This window comes from Corvus brachyrhynchos, unplaced genomic scaffold, assembly GCF_000691975.1.
Source record: "Corvus brachyrhynchos isolate BGI_N302 unplaced genomic scaffold, ASM69197v1 scaffold70, whole genome shotgun sequence".
Classification (NCBI taxonomy): Eukaryota; Metazoa; Chordata; class Aves; order Passeriformes; family Corvidae; genus Corvus; species Corvus brachyrhynchos.
Genome location: NW_008236217.1, coordinates 1,023,155 through 1,040,057, shown reverse-complemented (window position 1 = coordinate 1,040,057; position 16,903 = coordinate 1,023,155). Strand labels below are relative to the sequence as shown.

The window sequence follows — 16,903 nt, the reverse complement described above, 5'->3', positions numbered from 1 at the left end:
GGGGGGGAAGGAAAAAAGAAAGAAAAGAAAAAGGCACAACAGCTGTAATGTTCTATGAAATGATTTTGTTCTGTTCTCTTGCCGAGGTGGTGGGTGCAATCATCAGTTTGGCAGAGATAAATACAGGAAAAGCGAGCCATTTTTCAGGAGCCACAGCTGCAGGAGTGCCACATTGCCATCTAGCGACACGGGCTCTGGAAGCCGAAGCAGCGGGGCTCCGCCGGCCCCAGGGGCCAGCCTGCAGCTACCTGGACATGGGACCCCCTTTCCTTCCCGTGATTTACAGCCAAGCTTGGAAACTGCAAAACTACTTGGTCTATAAAAGACAGGTGTAGGAAGGCAAGGGGAAAAGGGAAAAGTTCCACCATAAAGAAGTTTCAGACAAGCTTGGCTTTGCTAGGAAAAGATGGTGTTTACACTGAGGCCCACAGAATCTCATCTTCTATTGCTGCTGCTACTGCTGCTGCACACAAAGCTACCGCAGCTTCATCATCTTCTGCAGTTATCACATGGATGTCTGTGGCAAAATGATGGGCTGGCAGGAACAGTGAGCGCTACCTTGTCCCACGGAGACAGGCCTGAATCTAGACCTGATGCCCTGCTCCCAGTCATGCTGGACCAAACACCTGTGTGCCCTGATGCTATCTGCAGTGCCAACCCTGAAAATTTGACTCCACTATGTGCCTCTGTGATGTACCTCTGCATTTGTGTTCTGAAAAGAACACAAATGTTAACCTTTCAACATTTTAAAAAAGAAAAGCCAAAGTGCTAAGCCCCTTAGAGAGCAAAAGGCAGGCACTTGGTCTTCAGAAGATGCCCAGCAAAGGGCAGTGAACAAATTCTTCTGTATGATCTTCACACAGCAAGTTAAAAAGAAAAGAGAGCTTTAGTGTATGAGAATTCTGACATTCACTGAAAGCTGTTAAATTGACAGATCCTGGCTACATTTACCCAGAAAACAAAAACACTCCCAGTGCCTAAACTCTGCCAGAAGACACCATCATTTTGGGAAGCAATGGAAGAAGCCTTGCATCAGGCATCCAAGACTGTCCACAAAGCTCTGCTTCATGGCACATGACCTTCCCACTGAAATAAATGACCAGTCTCACACCTTATAGGCATTGAAAGATGATTAGCAGCAGACTGTATTGGCTCTGGGACAAAGGATGGTGTGTCTAGCTAACCATTAGGTTTGTGTCTTTGGTCCCTGAGCCCTGTGAAGTTTCACAAGAGCACTGCAATACTGCATCTGCAGGCATGTCAAAAAGGGTGATACTCTTTGATATTAGCAAAAAATAGTGTGGTCTTCCAAGAAAAAGGGAAAATGCAGTTAAGTTCCCCCAAAGGAAGATAATCTGTGCTGTTCCAGTGAACTACTCTTACAGCAGCATGTCTTCAAAAACCCAGTGATGGCCTCTACAAATTCTTTGGTGACTGTATATACTATGAGGACCTACAAATACTTTGAATTTACAAAACCACTCCTGCATCAATTAATAATAAAGTTTGTGTTGTCACCCCCTGAGACCAAGCCTACATCACCTACAACATAACCAGCAGTTGAGGAGGCAGAGTTTGAGCAGTTAGATATATAAAAAAGGAAAGGCCATGAATACTCCTGAGTCTGAGCCATTGCTGGTTCTGTCAGACTGCAATCTGTTTCTTTTTTTCTTTAAAATCAGGGTGAGATCACTGTTTTTCTTGAAAATGTGCTGCCCAAGGTAGGAGACATCCATCTGTGAAAAGATCTAAAGTCTAATGACAAATATTGTCAGGCCTGCTGAAGATCTTCAAGGGCAATGCAGGAGAGAAACACTGCTCCTGACCTTGTCCGTTAGGACAAGGTCCTAACACCATCCTGGAAATAACCAAAATAAAGAGAGGGATTCTACACAGGAGTCAATTTTTTTCCCTGCTTCACATTTTATGACCAAAAGCATGGGAAGAGCACTGCCCAAGTATCAATACATTCCATCCCAGGAGCTGTGTTCCCTCTAGAAAATCAACATAACTTATGAGCATGTACTTTCACAGTTCCCCAGAGAAGCCAAGGTGCCCAAGTGGTGCTCAAGCTTAGTGCTCAAGCTTCCATTAAGACAGTCCATTGGTTCTTGAGGGTGGCAGGACACACCAGTCTGATCATCTGACTTCCTGAATATATGGTTACCACATAACCAGCTCCTGTCTGGCCTCCTCTCCTTTCTGGAAACCAGCTCAAAATTAGAAAAAGGAGGATAGAGCCATTCTGGACAACAGATCTGCTATAACCACCAGGACTTCGAGGGTCAAAAGGCATGCTTTAGAAGGCTGCATTGTTTTTAAGGATGGGGCAGCTGTCCAAAACAGGGCTACAACTCTCTCTGTAAAGTAACTCTCCAATTTTCAACTGTTTTATCAGGTTGTCAAGCATTCACAGTTTGCAATCCAACATCTAGGATGGACACTGACTCGCTGCATTGCCTTCTAGGCTGTTTCCCTTATTTATGCCTGCTTTAATACCTATGCCCAGCTTTCCTATTTGCATGATGGTGTCACTGAATTTCAGGCACTATGGTTTGGGCTGATTACAAAGTTTTGACAGAACAGAGTTCCTTCTAGAGCTGCTATCCAACAGCAAGCTAGATATCTGAAAGATTGCTTCTTACAGTTTCAATGCAGAAGGAACTTATGAACTGCAGGACCGCCAGCAGAGCAATTAACCCAGTGCTTGACAGCTCAGGTTATTGATTTCAGTTGTGGAGGGGGAAGTTGTGTCTCAAATCTATTCAGTTATAGAGAGTGCCTTTAATACTTTTTCTTTTGTAGGTTTCATGATTTATAAGCGGACCTATGGTTGGTTGAAGTCTCATTTTTCCTGATTACACTAGTAACTAGCACTGATTAGGCAACTAGTCTAAAATTAATGTGACGTAGAAAAGAAGCAAGCTTCAGAGCTGCAAACAAAATTCAGATAAAACACCCCAATTACTACCAAAACAATCATACTATCTAAACCTTACCTTTTCACTTCCTGTGTCACTGTCCCAATGTCCTGCTCTTGACTGCTTAGGTTTCCATGAGGAAAGGACCATGCAGGGTAAATTACGGGATCAGGACCGCAGGCTGTGAGTTTGCAGAAGCAGAGACTTCATCTTGACAGATTCTTCAGAGTGCCACACACATCTCTGCTGATACAGAAGTAATAATAATAATAATAATTTCATGCTAAGAATTCTGCCAGTGCCAGTGGCCAGTAAATAACATCCCTACAAAGAAGTAAAAAAGGGCCTTTAGTTGTGTCAGACAACTTCTAACATAAGCCAAGGAACCTGATGTTAAAGCTCAAAACTTTAGACGGAGAGATAAAAACAAACGAAACATAAACGAAATAGCAACCCTTCATGGTTATGCAAATTCAGGTGAGTGTCATTATAGCAAACACTCCAACTAGAACTCAATAAATATGGACGCTGTAACCTGGGGTCAGATGGGGCTTCCTTTCTTTATATAAGCAAAAACTTCCACCTCGTTAGTGCTGGGAGCTGGCAGTCTTCCTCACAGTAACTTACAGGACCAGGCAATTATACCAGGTCAATGTGTGGTGAAAGTAAATCTTCATCAAAACCAGACTGTTCCCACCAGTAATGAAATACTGCTATGAATTGATTAGGTGTGTACTATCAATTTAAAACAACAAGGGAGAGTTTCTCAAAGAACATGCTTGCTCAAGAATCCCTTTTCTTCATTTCTCCATTTAATTAGTCATTGCATTGTAATTCACAAATTCATGCAATAATCATTGTCATTTTAATAATCAAAGCTGAATGTACATTCTTTCTCATTAAATAATATTAAATACAACAAGAGATGCTAACCAGGTTGTTTCAGAGCTCCAGGAAGTGCTCTTTCACATACATGCCAAAACAGGCAAATACTGGTTTTTTACAGCAAATTTCTGTATCTTCCAGGCTATGTTACAGGGTGTAACATGGCCAGAGTGACCTAAGGAAGAAGAAGCATGGTTTTCAGACAGAATCTTTTATTAAACAGCTTTCTCTAGATATTGCCATGTTTTAAGCAGACTTTGAAGAATTTCTTACTAACAAGTTGAATGTTTTGAAAAATGCTGATTGGCAGCTACAAGGGTGGAAAATTTCCATTTACTTGTATAGCATACATACACTTTACCCCCACAAACACAGACCAGGAAGCAGAGAAAAAACACTTTTGAGATATAGGAGCAGTTAAGATTCAGTTTCAAGCCAGAGAGCCACTACAACGCGAATAGCTGCCTCCAAGGCATGAGAGAGACAAGGTATGAGATCAGCTCACTTCATGTCAGCTGCAGGATCACGACAGGGTGAGTAGATTTTGTCAACTTAAGCTGAAATTCAACCAGCATTGAAAATGCATCCTGTCACCCACCTATAATATCTTGCCTCTTTATTTTTTTGGTTGGCTCTCCTCACTTGGGCCGTCACAGGCAGAGTCCAACTCCAGGCAAAATCTCAAGATGCAGATTTCACTTCCACCCCTACTGCAGTTAACAGGTGCATTCCTTTCACTCCAGCTAGCAAAGCTCACCCAGAATAATCACAGGGCAGGGGAAAACTTCTCTTGCATGCCTGGGAATCAGATGCGGATTCATTTTGTTGCAGAGTTTAAGCTGTACAATGCAGCTGGCTTATCTATATACCTAGTTTGTGATGAGGGATGGAGAGAAAAAGGGAAATCCTCCTAATCATGTCATCGGAACAATTTAAACACACAGGATTTTAAAAAGCCAAAATTAGATACTATCAATAGAAACACATTCTACTGCTGCTCCACTGAGCCTGTCTTATACACCGTACCAAATCTGTCTGGACAAAATGCTGCATTGCATCACCTCACCAGACAGGAAGATTCTAAAAACTAGGATTTTGCAGGGTGAGCTTGCACAAAATGTGTGTGCAAAACTGCCCCCTGCTGTTCAGATTAAGACCTGCTCAAGTAAATGATTGTGTGACCAAATCAGTTTTTAGCTGTAAGGTTCCAACATGCAAAGAGGCAGAACTATCTGACTTCATCTATTTTCTGCCTCCATGCACACCAGAAATTTCATACACAAAAGCCACTCACAACTGCCTTGCAGCACAGACCATCCCAAGAGATCTGTAGGTTGCAGCAACACTTTGCCAGCTGCAACACTCACTCCATTCAGCAACATTCATTCACTATGGGTGAGCACCAGCAGACACCCTCTCATGCCAAAGATGAGTCGAGAACATCTCATGGTGCAAGGGAAATCATGTGAGTGAGCACTGTCAGCCTGTTAAAGACAGACCTGACGTTTACAAAACAGGAACAGGAACTGTATGCCTGGAGTCAAAAGTTTAAGCTCAGAGGCCTTTAATAGTTAAGGACTATTAAGTTACAGGAATGATTGGAAAACAGGGTAGTGAGCTCATCAGAAGATGTCCAGTAAGTATTCTTTAAAGCTAGCTCCTGCTGCAGGGAAAGAAGAAAGAACCTGGATTTTCTTTTCAAGAACACATGTTCACTGTAGTTCGAAAAAGCTGACCATTGTCTAGTTCCAGTATGCTGGACAGCTTGGTACAAGAGGTATCACAGAAGGGCCAGCTGTTTTCTACAGTTTCACTCACACGTTCATACACAGGATGTGGCAAATTCTGCCCTGTGAGAACAGCATTAGACATCCACATCTTTTTGGGAAGTTGGAGTTTGGTACAAATGCAGAAAACAAGTACTGTGACCCACACCAGTTCAGCTTCTGGAGCGCCTCTGATGAAGCCTAGCCCAGTCCTCATGAATAAAGCACAGGTTTCAGCTCTTTGCAACAGGCTTTCGGTCAGTGCTTAAATACTGTAAGCTGTGCTGGTCTGTGTAAACACACAGACTGAAAACAAAACCAAAGCTTGGGTACAACAGAAGCCTTGCAGAATTTATTATTTTTTTTCACATCAGCCCTTTTCATATCCAGATGTTTAAAAACACAGAAGCATGGATGTGCAGCACAACATGCCTTTGAAACAATTGCTAAAAGCACTTGGTGACCACTTCAAAGATTCCCTTGATGTTTAACTCACGTTAACTGTAACACAAGAGTCATGTAGGGCCACTGTTCAGCCTAAGGGACACATCATCAACAGATGGACAAATGAAACTTTAGAAAGATTCTTCTCAGTGCATAAATAGCTGGAGCTTTACTTTGATGATGGCTGGCTGGCCTCCTACACAGCAGGGCTGGGACTTCTCCATTTTTCAAGTTAAGGGCAACAATAATATTGTGTCAGCCCCCAGGGGAAGGAAATTAGTGCCAGATGATTCAGTGTGTGCCTGATCACTCTGGTTTTGGATTTGATTCCATTATCTAGAAAACTTAATGGTGAGACATCAAAGGTAGTCCTGGATGATAATGAAACTAGCTGGGTGGGTTTTTTTCTATAAAAGCTGCCTGAGAAGCTCGTAACCGATAATAGAAGACTTTCCAACATAAAACTAACAGACCTCTCATTTTCTTTATAAGAAATCCTTTTAGTGCTGAAAACAAGTGCCTTGTTCTTGGAGAAGCACAGAAAGGAAGATGGTGCTTTCTGGAAGAAAGATTAGCAGTTTAACCTGCAGTAAAATAAGATTACAGATCTTACTCTCCAGCAGCTGTGAGCTCCACAGCAGCAAATCCACAGCTGGAATGGCTTACTTCCACACTTTTTTCATTTGCACAGGTGAAAAGAAATGTACAGCACTATGCACAGCTAATGCAATGGCATTACTACTGCTGATGCAGAAACATCCATCATTACCACCACGTTTCTGATGACCTACACTTTGCTCGTGTCTGAAAGCAGTGTCTTTGCTCATGTCTGAAACATCTGTGGACCGTGCATGCTTAGCTACAGCTGTCAGCCTGCCACTCTTGGAGCAACAGCAAATTTGCATTCTAGACAGTATCTTCCAAGTCTTCACAATTGTACAGTATTAGCTTCACTGGGAGATTTGGGGAAAAGAAAAAAATTCAAGTCTCGTTAAAAGGATTCAGCATTCCAACTTATTAGCCCAAGGCACTCAAAACACGTATCAGAGCTTCCTCTAGCATACTAACCAGGTACTTCTGGGTTATCAGATATGAGAATAAATTTGCATTTAAGGCTTCATTTAAACCTATGTTGTCTTAAATTTTGTTTGCATCTAACTTTGCAGGCTCAAGAAAACAAAAAAGGTTAGAGCAATATGTGTGTGTCTGTGATGCTTATTACAGCAAATACCATTTATAGATACAATCAGACTGTCACCAAGCCTTCCATCAAAATCAGAATTGACACCCAGCTTTGCTGAAACACAGTTCAGGAAAGCTTTGCTGTAAGCTAAAATGTGAATTCAAATTGTCATCATTCTACCAAAGAGTGTAGAAAATTGCTTAGGTTTGACGTAAGGGTGCTGCTCTTGTCTTAGGCTGTTTGGGTTTGTTTCTCAAGGCAGGATGGAAGTTTGATTCACCTTAAGACAATGTTAAAAGCTGAACTAAAAAGATACACTGAAGTTACCAGCAAGACAGAAGGTAAATATGGTAACAGTTCTGTCAACATAACCTAAGAATTCCTACTTTTTATTTTCAAGCGTTAGAAGGGAAAAGAAAAACTCCTTCAAAAAGCCTCATTAAAACCAGAACCTTCTGTAATTTCACAGTATTTTTATTAAGTGCAAAATAACTTTGTTCCTGTAAAATAAATTAAAAGAGCACCCTGGCCATTGTCCCCTGAAGAATATGGCTACTACATTTTACTTTTTACCTTATGCTACCTGAACAATTTAAGCACAAAGATTAAACTACAACCAGCTGTTTAAGATATGTTTGTTGAGACCAGCCACTAACTTCAGTATTTATTACATTACAGAAAGTTTCAACAGCACCTCAGATCTTTGGAAATAATGTTTTCAAGGGCTTAAGGGGAAGGTACCTCTTCCATTACAAACCATCTCAGCAGACTGACTCAGTAACAGCCCCTTCTACTCCCAAACTCAGGTATTGACTGCTAGGTCACCATCGACTATCCACTTAACCTCTCAAAAATCCTGCGTAAGGCAATTCCTGAACCACTGAGGAGAATCTGCCTTTGAAGAAACTTACACAAGGCTGAAATGAGACAGAGTTGGCTAGAGTGCTCTCAAAGTACCTCACTTCTACTAGATTATGCCACCTAGTACCTCACTATTAATCTAGCAGCATCATTAGTACGAACTGTCAGCTGATCTGAAAAACACACCTCGAAGCATTCTCAAGTTAAAAATCAGTCGCTGTGCCAAAAAGATAAAGCTACATTTTTAATTGTTTCTTCTGCCACCTGAGTGCTGATAGTACACACCCAGAGAATAACAGAAGCCAATCTGTTTTGACATTTAGAAGATCCTTTGAAAAACTTGCTTTCGCAAGTACACTTCTCCTACTCACCTGAGCCTGCTGTATATTATTTGTTTCCTTTTCATTGGCAAAGGAAAATTTACCACACCATACTGAAATTTTACAACATCTAATTCCATTAGCTTTTGCTATTTAGCCCAGGAATATAATTGTCTTACCAGTGCAATTTTTTTCCTAAGGCAAATGCCTTAAAAAGACTGTTAATAACCATTTCCTATGGTCTTGAAGACTACAGACTGAAATGTCAACTGTCTATCTTGCAAAATAAGTTCCAAGCTTTCAAAAAAAACCCAACCTTTGTGCTCTTAAAATCTGCCCAGGTTTTATTCCAAACAGCTTTGTTTCAGACACCTGTATTAATAGAGCTTTCAAGTTTGCCAGTAATTTTGACTTGATCACTTAACATGTTTTTGTTCCTGACAGAAATGGATTTGTCATTCTTTCTGCAGCCAGCTATCTATCACCATTGCGATTTGCATCTCTTTCTAAGGTGATCTGTTACTGTTTAAATGATCATATATTTATTTTCTCAGGAAATTACACAAGGTTTTAAACAATTAAAAGCATTGGAAGACCAGCCATAACATTAAAAATAAATTTTAATGTTGTCATTTTTAGATCATTTGCTCTGACACCCAAATATTCTGGATTTTAAAGTAGTACTATAGGGACACACAAGTGCAGATAAATCTTTATTGCCATAACTTCGTTTTTTCAAAAATGAGCACTGGGTTTTCAATAGGTCGTAGTTTTATGTCTGTATATGTACAACATTACAACTGCGTATTTTAATAATAATGAAGTTAGTGATACTTTGATAACTCAACACAGTGTATTTATAAAATGAATTCTTATCAAAATACACTTTTCACTGGGATAATAAATAAAATCCTGCGAATCCCACCTACACAAAGTTAATTTTAACTCTGGTAGAACCCGATGTGGTACACAGTCCATTAACTACTGTTTGCCCCTTTATCCCCCTACTGATGCTCATCTTCTGGGGTAAGAAAACTTTTTTTCCCCCCGTTGTGGTGTGACCTCATTCAACATCATCTTCAGCCAAGCATTGTGCACTTACAATTCTCTGTAAGAAGGAGAAAAACTCATTCACAATTACATAAAATTGACAGTAGGCAACTGATTATCAAGCAATGTAATTTTACACTGAACATTAGGCAGCGTAATTACTGAACAAACTGATTAAAGTTAAAAATGGCAATCTATTTGCCTTAGGTTTTTGAAGTCAGTTCCACAGAAATTACATACAGTGCATACCTAACAAAGCCAACATCAGATAAACAATATCCTGTCAACCTCAGGTGATGACCTCTGTGTGGTTTTTGGCACTGTTCTCTTAGGAAACATTTTTGTTCAGTCATTTCCCTGACTCTTCCATCTCGTGTACCTGACACTTTCCAGTGTTACCACTGACTATATGGACTTAACCTGAAATGTAACCAGGCCTGAGCTGTAAGAAGAGCCAGCTGATACCCAGCACTGACTCTCTGCTTTATGTCAGCTAACACTGTTAGGGAGTTCCCTTGTACTTCCAAGAACATAGAACATATTATTTATTTTACAACAGACTCACCTGCCAGCATATTAACAACATTACCTGCTCAGTACTCAGACTAAAACAGGAGAGCATTTTATACATAGAGCTACTAACACTTTTATCATCAGGGAAACTCCCAAGCTTCCAAAATTGTCATGGGTTCTGGTGCTAGTTAACATCTTGTGTCTATAGCTGTCCCCAGAAGCAACGGGGGAGCAAAAGCAACAGATTCCTTTTGATGAACTTTCATAGCGCTTACACACACTCATAGACATGTAAATTAAAAAAAAAAACCTCAAGACCCAGTGCAATAAAGTTACTGCTTTTCCAATCCCCCCAACTTGTATTTGGGAAACAGTGGATCCACTTCTAGTATCAGCTGTGGTCAGATGCCTCTACTTCAAGAGCTTAGCATACCCTACACACAAGAGAAGTTTTGTATTTCTGATTTATCCTGGTTGCTATTAATGCTACATGATGATTTTCATACTCACTTTTTAACATCTCAGGTGAAAAAAGAGCTACTTTTAATCTAACTGAACATATTAAAAAACCAACAGCTTACAAAACCCAATACTCAAGACTGATGTAGTGGTTAAAGTATCTGAGTTATTTCCAAACCATCAGGGAATGTTTCACATACCTGGCTTATTGTAGGGAGCTTAGTTAGAAGCATTTGAAACACTGGTGGTGGAAGAGTCTGCTGTAGAACTTGTAGTAGCTGCTGTGGCTGCCCACACACAGCAATGGCATTGGTCAAGTGATCAACACCTTTTTCATATTCACCTGTATGACAAATTATAATGCTTTGAAATCAACCATCTTCCACACTGTAACACATTTACATAAGACATCCACCAAGACTGGATTAAATGATGGTGAATCAATCTACTTAGCTCTTCTCCTCCCTTGATGGACCTCCTGAACACACAAGGTTAAAAAGAAATATGCAGATTTTCTTTGGTGAATTTGAGTCCCCAAAATTTTTTAATGTATAAAAATAATCTTCTAGCAAAGGCAGAGAAAACTTATTTTACAACTTACTCTTTGGGAAAAAAAATGCCATTACCTTGAGCTAGTAATTCCTCTCCAAGTTGAATCTCCTCAAGGAAAAACTTCTGAACTGCTTCAGCATCTTTTAGATCAGGCAACTGTAACACACACAGTAAAAGTTAAACCAGCCCTTAAACACCAGCTAATAAAAAGTTGGCAGAAAACATTCTCAACTGAAATTAAACATGCACACAACCCTATTGTTACACTGACACTGGCAAAAAAACAAGTGTCACCACTAAGTTAAACGTACACAGAATGTTTTTGAAAATCAGACTCAGGTCTCATAACACTGCATCACAAATCTGTAGAGACAGAGCCTGAAATACCTCTACTCAGTTTATTAAGTACATGATTTAGGAGCAAATATAAAGTCTAAGGTGTATTATGTTTATAACAACTGTATTTATTGCAATTTTTTGAAGAGAAATCTCATCTTTTCTTTCTGGATTCATTGATGATAATGAAAGGGAAATCAAATACTTATGGCAAAACAACATATTAAGTTCACTTATAAGTGTGTCCTATCAATGATTTTAAGTCTGAGAAGTCCTTGTTCATATTACAAAAAGGCAAACACCATCGAATCACACAGTGAATGCTGTACTAATATAACTCCTCTATCTGACACAAAAAAGGAACAACCATACAGTTATCTGTGAGCATTAAAAAAACCTAAAGACTGCATATTTGTAATCCTGGAATCAAAACAAATCCTTAAGTAAATCTTACAAGTAATACAAATGAAACATCTTTCAAAATGGCACTACATTACTGAACACAGTATTACCTTGGAAAGCCCTGCTCTCTCTTTGGCAAGCTTCTGTTTCTTCCTTCCTGTAAGAATAAAAACATCTTTTATTTTCAATTTGCAATTAAAAAGCCCTTCAGATTATAGTCTAAAACCATGAAAAAAATCAAAGTTCCTTTCAAAAGAAGAAACTGATAATGTATTGCAAACATTGAAAATTGAGCACAAGACTGAAACCCACTCAGTGCAACAGAGCATCATTTAAGGGTCTAATGAGGGCTGGCAGTAGCACCAACTCAAAATGGCAATTCTCCTGATGGCTACAGCAAACACCAGCTGTGCAGGGCAGCACACCAGCAGCACAGCACACCTCGTGCACTGCAGGCACACAAAGAGAATTAGAGTAACAGAGGAATTATCTACATGATTTCTAACAATAAGCCACAGAAGAATTGTCTACAAGTCAAGGCTATCTAGTTTTGAACTGTATGGTGCACCATCAAGGAAGGGGAACTTTGGCAGGCCAGAGCAGATACCCACACAGTGCACTTTCTCAGCTGCTTTATAGCAAAGACATGGGACCTAGTTAATAAGTGGCAGTATCTCATCATCCCCCAGCAAGAGCAGTACTAAAGCATACATTTCTGAAACCTGAGGAAAGCAAACATTTACAGATGGAACAAACATTTACAGATTTAACTACCTAACCCAAAGGCAAAAAGTTGGTCTGCTACATGAAGCTGTACCACTCCAGCAAAACTAGTGTAATTAAAATTAAAGTTGCTTTTAATGCAGGTAGGCAGGGATAAAGATATTTTTATAGTAGCAGCTCTTCATACAAGAAAGAATAATTATACTAACACTGGCAATTTCCTTAGAATAATCATTTTAGCAAGTCTTCAATTCATCAAATGAAATAGTTACATCAATAAAACCTTTGAATACAGCCTATGGTTAAACTGTCCTTTCACTTTCTGTCCTCAGTGCCTGCTCAGAAAACTCTTATATTGACAAAGAAAAACTGTCACCCAGCCCTGATTTTTCTTTTGATACAATTTTACAAGCTGGAAATACTTCCAAATGTGACTAGCACTTTTACATGGTAATTAAAAACTTTCAGTTGTCCACATGATGAAGACATTCAGGAATACTGTTCCCTAGTATACTGATAACCTAACATGTGGCATTTCCGGACAAGACTGTGTTCTTTATACCAAGGGGCTTCCCATTCTAAAGAGATGGAACACCCTTTTACCTTAATACAAAACTTTAATAACACTTAGCAGCTAGATTTCCACAACTCATTGACCTGTGTATGTTATTTTACACTATATATGGAAAAACGTGCTGGATAGAACTGTAGTATTCTATAATTTTATCATTTTCGTGGGTTCAGTATTAAAGGATTTCTCTTCAAAGTCAGTCCTTCAGTTAGCTCACTCCAACTTTTCAGAAGCATTGATTTGCACAAAACTTTAAACTGCACTACTATGCAAACAAGTTTTGATAATAGATAAAATCCTAAAGATTAAAGTTTTTTTCATTTAGTATTTGAAATGTTTTACTATTAAAACAAGCCACATTGCAACTGTAGTGCATTCAGCAAAAACACAAAAGAGAAATACAAAGAATAACAGCTTAACATTTGTACGTCATTTTCAGGAGAAAATTGAGTTTTCTTGGCATGACTATGACACCTTCTAAAATATAATAAAAGGTATCACTCACCAGGTTAAGCATTCTGAAATAAAGAACAAAACAAAAGATATGCTGGTAACTGGAACTAGTGAAAGCTTTTGACCACTGATCACACAGATTTGAAATCATGTACTTTAAGCTGAAAATTGTGAAGGAATATGAAGAACCACCAAGATTTTAAAACTGAAAAATTATCTACCAAATCTTTCAAGTCTGACTACTATAGAACTTTTCTTTCTCTTCTTAATACTTTTTTACGGACTCTTTAAAAGTTCACTAGCGAAAACAATTACCAAACCCAACTCTAAAGGATATTTATGAATTCTTCTTCTTGGGAAGAAATACTAGTTTCAAAGTATCTTTGCAGTAACAGCCAGAAGTTACATTTGTAACATGACAAGCAAAAAGCAATGGCTTTGAAGGGTAAAAAAACTCAAAAAACAAACAAACAAACAAACCCACCCCACACCTAAAAAAACCCCCAAGTTTGTTTTCCCTCAGGGACCTCCACAAAAGGGAAACACTTCCCTCTTTTCTAAAGAAATAATCACATTTTGAAAAGAGAAAGGCAATCTTTCATAGAATGAGTCTTTATTACCACAGAAATGCAGTGCATGCATCCAAAACACAAAGCTAAACTGCAGCTCTCACACTGCAGGTCCTCCAGGCACAGCTCCTGTACAAGGGTACAAGTTTCAAAAGAGAACCAATGGATGACCTGTCCTGCTGGCATGGGTTACAAAAGCCCCTGAATAGCCCCAGCAGCTTCCCACCCAGTCCCACGAAAGAGCAGAAGGACCAAAAAGCCATTTGCATTTTCAGTTCCCATCAGTGAAGTCTGCCTACCGCCCTCCTCTCACTCAGCTGGTCCAGGCAGAAGATGCTCTTGAGCAAAATTCAGCATGGTCAGAAATTCTGGCTGTCTCTGAACAAAGACATCTGTGTCTAAACTTTAAAGCAGAACACTTCTATTTTATTCATTCAAGAAGGCAAATAGCAAACATACCTGAAGTATTTTAATCATAAAATACAGCTGGGGAAGCTCAGCAGCTAAAAATTCACCCACAAAACCTGCTAAATAAGATTAAAACATCTGGAAAATCAAAGCCCAGTAGTTCTATAAGCCTTCCAGAAATTTCCAGGAAATCAGATTTTTTTCCCAGAAACCTAAATCTGGCCACCTCATTTTTATGACAGGCCTTTGCAATGTAAACTTTGGCCCTAACACAGCACACAGAAACTTGCAGTGGAACTGGAAGGGCAAAAACACCAACTGGTTCTTCATTTTGTCAGCACATGCTTGACCAAATTCAACAGGCAATCCACTGACGTGTTAGATCTCCTGTCCTTCCCATATTCTGGTGACACTGCAGCACAGAGGCTGAAAAAGGATCTTATCCTAAGAAGGTTAATGGAAAAGATGTGCTGTGATGGTGGTTTCCACAAGCTTTCCATCCTGTACCCCCACTATTGCACAACACGTGGAGCATCTTTACACAAAGAACTGCAGCTGGCTGCTGCACTGAACCTTTCCTGGTCAAGTATTTTACAACCCATGCCTTCCTGTCTACCCAACAGTAAAAATGCTGTAATACCCAGATCCCTGGCACCACTGCTGAAGTGTCCATACAAAATAATCTGTTACACTACCAAAAAAAAAAAAAACAAAAAAAAAAAAACCCAACCAAATGAACCGAAGCCTTAAATGCAGACCAGCACATCACATGCAAGAACTGTAAGTCCTACAGTGAAGTCCCTCAAATGACACCTGCCCCCTCCTATCAAATCTAAATGGATTCGTTTTCCACTTCAAAGATGATGTCAAATCTTAATCAGAGCAACTCTAAGGTTTATTCAGAACATGACTGGATAGAGGCTCAGATTACGGAAACCTGGAATGCAAAAATAATTTTTGGTGCTTCTGCAAAAACCTTATGTAATTCGGTGTTTCTCCTACTACATATCTGGCATCATTAAAAAAAAACCTATGGCTGATTATGTTGCCAAAATCAAGTTTGCTTGTGCAAGACAAGCACATACCAGTTAACTGTGCTAAAATTTCCCAAATTATGACTTGCACTGCAGGTAAAAAAAAAGACTTGGAAGATGCACAAGACATATGTGCCCGAAATCCTACACACAGGAGCGAGGGCCTGAAGGCGAAATATTTGACAGATGTAACTTGCTGTGGAGGAGCTTTTGGAAAGCGGAATTAACGTGCTGCTAAGCCACAGCACTGGCCACTCAAATTCAACCCATGAAGGCAGAACCAAAGCTTTTACACTACATTTTAATGTTATCAGGTAAATACTCATTTTCAACCCATCTAGTTATTGATTTTCCATCCATGAAACTGCTGATCACATCATGTTTACTTGCCAGGAAAATTTACCTTAATGATAACTTCTTATCTTCAGATTAGTTACCAAAGGAATAATATACATATTACCCTGACAGAAATAACTCAGTATAGAAAGTATCACCTTATTTCTCACGATTCATTTGTGTTCCTTCAGTATTCATGCCTACAATTGCATTAAAAACCGTCCCTGATTATTAAAACGTTTAAATAAATGTTGAAGACGTGAAATAATGAAGAGCCATGGGGGAAGAGCTCTACATCTTGGATTAATCAACAGTTTTCTCTGGCATTCATTCTTATCCTGGAAGCCAATGGCAGGGCTGCCAGGAGGGTTTAGAATGCAGCCGATGAAATATCTGAGAGCTCCCACCGACCCCAGCCTCCTCTGCTGCACTCTGCAGTGCAACAACTGCACTCTAAGAAATCACACTGCTTTACCTGCTCGTCTTCTAAAAGAAAAAAAAAAAAAAAAAAAAAAAAAAAAAAAAACACTTTTTAAAAAAAAAAAAAAAAAAAAAAAAAAAAAAAAAAAAAAAAAAAAAAGTGTCACCACGTAAATGTAGTGGCTATAATAGCACTGCTCAGCCTGTAGGACAGCAAGATTGAAAAAAAAACAAAAAGGCAGGGGGGAGGCAAATTTGAGCCAAGCACTGACGAAAACCACAGGTTACCCAACACCTACAGCAAACGCTTTCCGATGGGATGACCCTGTCTAGAACTACCTGAAAGGAGGTTGTAGTGAGGTGGGGATCGGTCTCTTCTACCGTGCCTGCAGTGAAGAGGACCAGAGAAAAAATGGCCTTAAGCTGAGACAAGGGAGATTCAGATTAGACATTAGAAAAAAATCTTTTTCACTGTTAGGGTGGTCAGGCATTGGAATAGGCTGCCCAGGGAGGTGGAGGAGTCACCATCCCTGGGGGTGTTCAAGAGGCGTTTCTGGCGCTGGACGATGCTGGTTAGTGCTGCAGGGGTTGCAGTGGTAGGGCTGGGCGGATGACTGGGCGGGACTCGAAGGTATCTTCCAATTTTGACGGTTTTGTGACTCCGTGACCCGGCCCCTGGTTTCGGCGAAGGGACGGC

At 39.7% G+C, this 16,903-nt stretch overlaps 1 protein-coding gene across 1 annotated transcript in view; it reads right to left on the bottom strand.

Moving 5' to 3' along the window:
- Positions 1–7,428: 7,428 nt before the first annotated feature.
- Positions 7,429–16,903, bottom strand: part of TOMM20 (translocase of outer mitochondrial membrane 20) — a 9,982-nt gene continuing 507 nt past the window's right edge. Inside the window, exons 2-5 of the mRNA XM_017744798.1 lie at positions 11,803–11,897; positions 11,029–11,110; positions 10,603–10,745; positions 7,429–9,488 (exon numbers count right to left, since the gene is read on the bottom strand). Coding sequence (XP_017600287.1) covers positions 9,444–9,488; positions 10,603–10,745; positions 11,029–11,110; positions 11,803–11,897 — 365 coding nt within the window. The 3' untranslated portion in view covers positions 7,429–9,443. The remainder of the gene's footprint in view (positions 9,489–10,602; positions 10,746–11,028; positions 11,111–11,802; positions 11,898–16,903) is intronic.